At 45.1% G+C, this 6,372-nt stretch overlaps 1 protein-coding gene across 4 annotated transcripts in view; it reads right to left on the bottom strand.

Moving 5' to 3' along the window:
• The window catches only part of PCDH15 (protocadherin related 15), a 673,791-nt gene that overhangs the window by 164,350 nt on the left and 503,069 nt on the right, over positions 1–6,372 (bottom strand). For all 4 annotated transcript variants that reach the window (XM_027661020.1, XM_027661021.1, XM_027661019.1 and 1 more), the window contains one exon: positions 1,331–1,439. In XM_027661020.1, coding sequence (XP_027516821.1) covers positions 1,331–1,439 — 109 coding nt within the window. The remainder of the gene's footprint in view (positions 1–1,330; positions 1,440–6,372) is intronic.

Here is a 6,372-nt window from a genome sequence, read left to right as displayed (position 1 = left end):
GAAGGAAAAAAGAAAGAAGGAAAAAAGAAAGAAGGAAAAAAGAAAGAGTCTGTCCATTGAAGAATTCCCCAAACCCAACCAAACTCCTGGAACACATCATCCTGAATTATTTCTTGGAGGTCAAAACAGTCACTCCTATATCAACAATATCCCACGTCACTGAAACACAATCTTTAATAATTTCACTCTTGAAGAGCTTTGTCAGTTCTGCAAAGAACTTCAAAAAACTGGCCTAACCGTGGCACTGGGGTAGAGCTGTCACAGCAGAGCTGCTGAATCAGCCAAGTCTAACTAAGCCAAGTCCATTTGCAGACATAAATCCACCCAGGATTTACTCTACAAATGGCTCCCAATCTCCTCCCAGAGCAGTTTTGCTGGGAGAGGACTCATTGCTTGGTCTGCCAGATTTGGATCCAGGTGCAGCCCAAAGGAATCCAGTTGGCTCCATGGCTTCCCCCAAAAAACCCAATTGTGCTCCAGGAGGAGGCTGAACTCAGCTGTGGTTCTATGACACAGAAGCAGCTTTTGTTTTATGACAGGCAAAGGTGCTCAAGGTGCTCATTAAAATCTTTACTTGCTCATTAACATCTTTTCTCACCCCCTGGGTGAGAAAACCATGGAGCTGCAGTTTAACTCAGGAAACACCACAAAGATGTGGTTACACAAAGCACCCCCTCTTCAAATCCCACAGAGATGCCTCCAAAGTCAGCCTGTGGACTTTGGGAAGAGCAGGGCAGGTGGAGCACTGCAACTGCCAACCACCCTCAGGCCTTTCCCTTATCACATCCTACAAGCAGAGTGACTGGGAACAAATGCCAGGCACAGGGAAGTAGCAGGAAAACGAAAGACATGGCCAGAAAACAGCATAAACAACTAAACAAACATTAAACTACAAGGGAAAGCACAGGAGCTCACAGGCAGCACAACTGGAGGTGGATGCAGTAAGCCCCTTTAAGCTGCTCTGTGCCAGGAGCCTTTTGGGATGAAACCTGCTCTAATTGCCTTTCTTTAGCCTCTTTTATTGGGCCTGTGAATGAAAAACACACCCCAGCAGAGCTATGAGAACTCAGAGTCTCTCTCCTTTCACTTGGTGTGTTGCTCCATTCACTAAACAAGACAATTATGGATTCAATCTGAATAAATAAATACCCATCTGAAATAAACTTCTCCATGGCAGTTAAACACAAACAGGTAGAACAAAGATTTCAAACATCCCACTGACCACAACAGAAATTTTTATTAGGTTTCCACTCTCCCAGGCAAATCTTTTTGTGGCTGGTCATAACAAAGAGACTGATTGTGAGGGATAGGAAGAGGAGCAGACACCAACCAACTAGGATGGAATAGAGGATGCCGGGTCGGTCGGAAGGAGGCTGGATGTTTCGGTCCTGATCTATGGCTTGGATGGGTGGAGTGACACTGATGGGATTCACACGTGCCTGAAATGAAAAATCAGATTGGAAACAGAGAAATTAGAAAGCCAGTAGGCAGATCTGCAGATTTAGCACAAAAACATCTCACTGGAAAGGATATTTGCTGAAACTAGAGGAGAAAAAACCCCCTCGTAATTAAGGGGATACTTACAGCTCCAGGCTCTTTTTAAATAAAAATTAAGTAGGCAACACACACATTTCTAAAGCAACCTCCTTTTTTTGAAAAACACATTTGTGATAGATCTTTGAGGAAACGAATCAAAGAATCACAGAATGGTTTGGGTTGGAAGGAACCTTAAAAATCAACTGACTCCAACCCCCTGCCATGGGCAGGGACACCTCCCACCAGCCCAGGTTGCTCCAAGCCCCGTCCAACCTGGCCTTGGACACTCCCAGGAATCCAGGGGCAGCCACAGCTTCTCTGGGCAATGGTGAGTTTAAAGCTATCCTTAGCAAATGGGATTGGTTTTGTTGTGAGTGTGTTTTTAACTCTGATGGAGGCTTTTCTGAGATCACTTGAAGCCCAAGTGATCTATAAATCTAAAAATAGTATTTCAGTCTTGGTCAGTTTTATACCCAGTCTTTTCTCTTGACATTCAACTTTTATGCAGTCCTAAAGCATTTTAAAAATTCAAACAGATGTCAAATATATCTTCTCTCTTTCTTTCTGCCTATTTTGAGCTCAGCACATTATACTTTTAAGAGTTTAATTCTTCAAAGAGTCCAAAGTGGAAAGGGAAAACTGCCTCACCTCCATTCCTGGCTTGGGCTCCTCCTCCTGGCTCACCCCTTTTCCCTCTAGTTTTATCATCAGGCATCACTAAAGCTCTCACAGATTCCTTCCAGCTCTCAGCAGGTGGATTTCTGAAGGCTGTGCCAAAATTTGGCCAAGTGTGGACTTGTCTCATTCCTATTCCTATGCTAAATTTCAAGTTCCCTCTTGCAGAACACGGAGAGTTGGAGCTGTGCAAAGCAGAGGGTGCCAGAACCAGTTGTATGTGGGAAAAAAAGGCATCTGGTTTTTCACAGACATCATTAAACATTTTTGCCATGCAAGTAAACATTCCAAGGGGATGCAAGGTTGGGGCACACACATCCATGGGTGGCTGCATTTCTGGTTGGTTAAGCAGCCAAGGTCACTGGAACTGCTCTTTCAGAGTTGGGAATGGCAGCTCTGGGGTTACTCCTGGAGACTGGATTGACAGACAAAGCCTTCAGTGCTTTCTCTGGCAACCCCCTGGATCAATCCAGGCTGGGGATGAGCAGATGGAGCAGCCCAGGCAGAAGGCCCTGGGGGTGCTGGTGGGGCAGAGGCTGGACCTGCCCCGGCCCAGAAACCCCCCGTGCCCTGGGCTGATCCCCCAGCGTGGGCAGCAGGGCAGGGGGGGATTCTGCCCCTCTGCCCCTCAGGGGACACCCCCCTGCAGAGCTGCTCCAGCCCTGGGAACAGCACAGCAAGGACATGGAGCTGCTGGAGCCAGTCCAGAGGAGGCCCCAAGAGGATCAGAGGGCTGGAGCAGCTCTTCTGTTCTAGCTGAACAGAAGAAAGACATTTTACCCCATGCTGCCACCCTTATATCGGCTGCTCAGAACCAAAGCACTCAGCTGAACACAAAGAAGTTTTATAAGAAAAGGAAGTATAAGAAAACTAAGAATAAAAAGGGAAATCCATTACATATTTATCCCATATAAGTTGTTTTTCCAAGTACTGTATTGGAATGGGCCACTCATGAGCTAGAAGATACCATGCTCCAAGATCAGTCTCCATCTGCTGAAATGTTTAGGGAAAGAATTATAGAATCCCAGAATGGTTTGGGTTGGAAGGGGCTTTAAAGCTCATCTCATTCCACCCCCTGCCATGGGCAGGGACACCTCCCACTAGCCCAGGTTGCTCCAAGCCCTGTCCAACCTGGCCTTGGACACTTGCAGAGATTCAGAGGCAGCCACAGCTTCTCTGAGCAACCTGTGCCAGGGCTTCCCCACCCTCACAGGGAGCAGTTTTTTCCTCACATCTGATCTAAATTTCCCCTCTTACAGTTTGAAGCCGTTCCCCCTTGTCCTGTCACTCCAGTTCCTGATGAAGTATCCCTCTTCAGCTTCCCTGTAGACCTTCAGATATCGGAATGTTTCTGGGAGGTCTCCAGACAACCTTTTCCTCTCCGGGCTGAACAGCCCCAACTTTAATAATTTAAAGCTGTTTTGAATCAGATAGGCTGATGTGCCTTTGAAGCAAAACTCAAGGTGCTTTCATATTGTTTAAATAGTCCATAGATAATGCAAGTATTTCATTCAGATTTATAAATTAGAACTCTGAAAACACAACAAACCAAAGCAGCAGCCATGAAGTATGTTAATAAATGTGTAAAAGCACATTAATAAATTTACCAAAGTACACGTAGGAAGTTTTGGAAGGTGTACATATACTTTTAATCAAAAATAATGATTTTTAAAAGATTGTAGTCAAAACATGCTTTGATCCACAGCAGGAATAACTATGATCCTTACACAGGTATCCAACATTCCTGCAAGAGGCCAAAAAACCCTCTACAAGGGTCGTTCTCAGCCTGGAAGATGAGCTTCCTGAGGAAGTGGAAGTTTATTAAAAGGACGGAAAACAGAGCAGTGAAAGAGTGAGATGTCTGAGGGGCCCACGAGTGCCTAAGGACACTCAGAGGCAAAACAAAAGCTGGTGGGGGGGAGTTTATTGAGAGAGGCTTAAAAAGATGCAAGGAAGGGGAGCACGGAGACACAGCGGGGCAGGAACATCACTCGGAATGAACAGACGGCCCTCAAAAACCAGCCTCTTCCAAGAGAGGAACATAAAAGGGTTCACAAGCTCTGGCAGAAGCAGGTGATTAAAAAACAAACAAGCCAGGAGAACTCGTCAGTTCTGTGGCAAAATATGCAGTAATTTACTTACTTTTTCCTCATTAGGGAAAAGATCTCTCAGTTATTGGCTTGGAGATTAATAGACTTCCAGGGGCTTCAATGTGGCACAACACAGCACTGGGCAGGCCAAAAACCAGAACCCAAAGCCTGACTTGCAAATGTTATCAGAAATATTAAATTTTTAAAAAAATCCTTCTTCAAACAGAAGTGTGATGGGGAACCTGCCAGGGAGTCTGCAGGCCCAGAACATGATCAAGGAAAAATAATACTAAATTTTAAAAAAAAAAAGCTCAGAGAGAATAAGGGAGTAGTACAAACCCCGATTTTTCCCCCTTCTTTTGTGTTCATCGTGGAAGAACTCTGATGTGTCCCTGTGGCAGCACTTTCTCCAAGTGGGATGACTTGCAGGTCCTGCAGAAAGTCGTGGCCTTCAGAGACGTTATGGAGTTAAGGCAAGTTAAGAGTCACGAGGCCAAGAGCAGATGGGTTTCTAAACGAAGGCAAGAGGGATTCCTGTGAACTTGTGCTATGGAATGTCCTGCTTCAAAGTGCTTTGGATATAGGGGAGAAATTGTCCCCTGTGAGGGTGGGGAGGCCCTGGCACAGGTTGCCCAGAGAAGCTGTGGCTGCCCCTGGATCCCTGGAAGTGTCCAAGGCCAGGTTGGATGGGGCTTGGAGCAACCTGGGCTAGTGGAAGGGGTCCCTGCCCATGGCAGGGGGTGGAATGAGATGAGCTTTAAGGTCCCTTCCAACCCAAACCATTCTCTGATTCTAAGACTTTAAAGCTTAAGGGCTGTAACGACAGAGCACTGACAAGCTCTCCCTCAGTTCTTGCCAACAGAAATCCCAAAGAATACAGATGTCTAAATGGGATAACATCATATTATGAGAAAAATAATGACTGACAGAAATTTCCTGTACTTTTTTTTTCTTACCTGAAAAATACATTAAAGAATCTGAAGCAAACCAGCACATCCTTGACTAGTCCCAAACCTCTGCCTGCATTTGTGCAAGAGTGTTTTAGGCTCCTACTAAGAAGAGTGAACAAAGGGAACAACTGATATTTTTAATTAATTTATTAACATGGTGTTTAATAAATTTAGGACTACAGCTACATTTTTTTTTCCAAAGATTTTGTATGCACAGAGTAGGTTTAGATGAGATATAAGGAAAAAAAAATCTTCCCTGTGAGGGTGGGGAGGCCCTGGCATAGGTTGCCCACAGAAGTTGTGGCTGCCCCTGGATCCCTGGAAGTGTCCAAGGCCAGGTTGGATGGGGCTTGGAGCAACCTGGGCTAGTGGAAGGTGTCCCTGCCCATGGCAGGGGGTGGAATGAGGTTTAAGGTCCCTTCCAACCCAGGCCATTTTATGATTCTATTATTCTATCTCTGTTATTTTATTTAAAATATTTTAAGATGTGCACAAAGGTCAGACTTTCAACAGAAGGATATGCACAACATCTCATTTTTTTTCAAGGTAGAAGCCCACAATGATCATTTCACAGTTGATAGCAAGGACAGTTCTGCTGTCAAAAATCAGATTTTCTATCTTTCCCATGGTCTATCTGAGATGCAATGCTAACTTTGCCAACTGTACTTATTCATGGAGAACTTCTTCCTCTGGGGAAGATGAGAAGAAAAAGAAAGGAAATGGCATATTTTTAGATTTGGAATAACAACATGATTTTCTGCTCGGAGCAGGCTTTTCATTTGTGGGGTTTTCCGTGGTGTCCTTTGGTTTTAATTGCTTATTACCACGAAAATTATTGTGTTCTGGGAAACTGAAACACAGTTAACCTTCCTCAGCTTGGCCACTGCCTGTTTTGTGAGCAGGTAATTTATTCCTAAGAACTGCCTTGTACATGATTGAAGACAACACCCCATGAAGCAGCTGCAGGTTGCCTCAGGTGATGCTGCTGTGATGATTCACTGCCTGCCCAGAGGTGCCCCTGGGATCAGGGGCCAGGGCCACCACACAGGCAGAAGTAAACACTGCCAAATGCTGGAAGAGATAAAACTACATCAAAAGGAAGAGTTCCCAAACTTTGGTTT

Source organism: Corapipo altera, unplaced genomic scaffold (assembly GCF_003945725.1).
Source record: "Corapipo altera isolate COAL_440 unplaced genomic scaffold, ASM394572v1 133, whole genome shotgun sequence".
Lineage (NCBI taxonomy): Eukaryota > Metazoa > Chordata > Aves > Passeriformes > Pipridae > Corapipo > Corapipo altera.
Note: the sequence above shows the minus strand (reverse complement) of the source record. Positions and strands in the feature narration are given on the sequence as shown.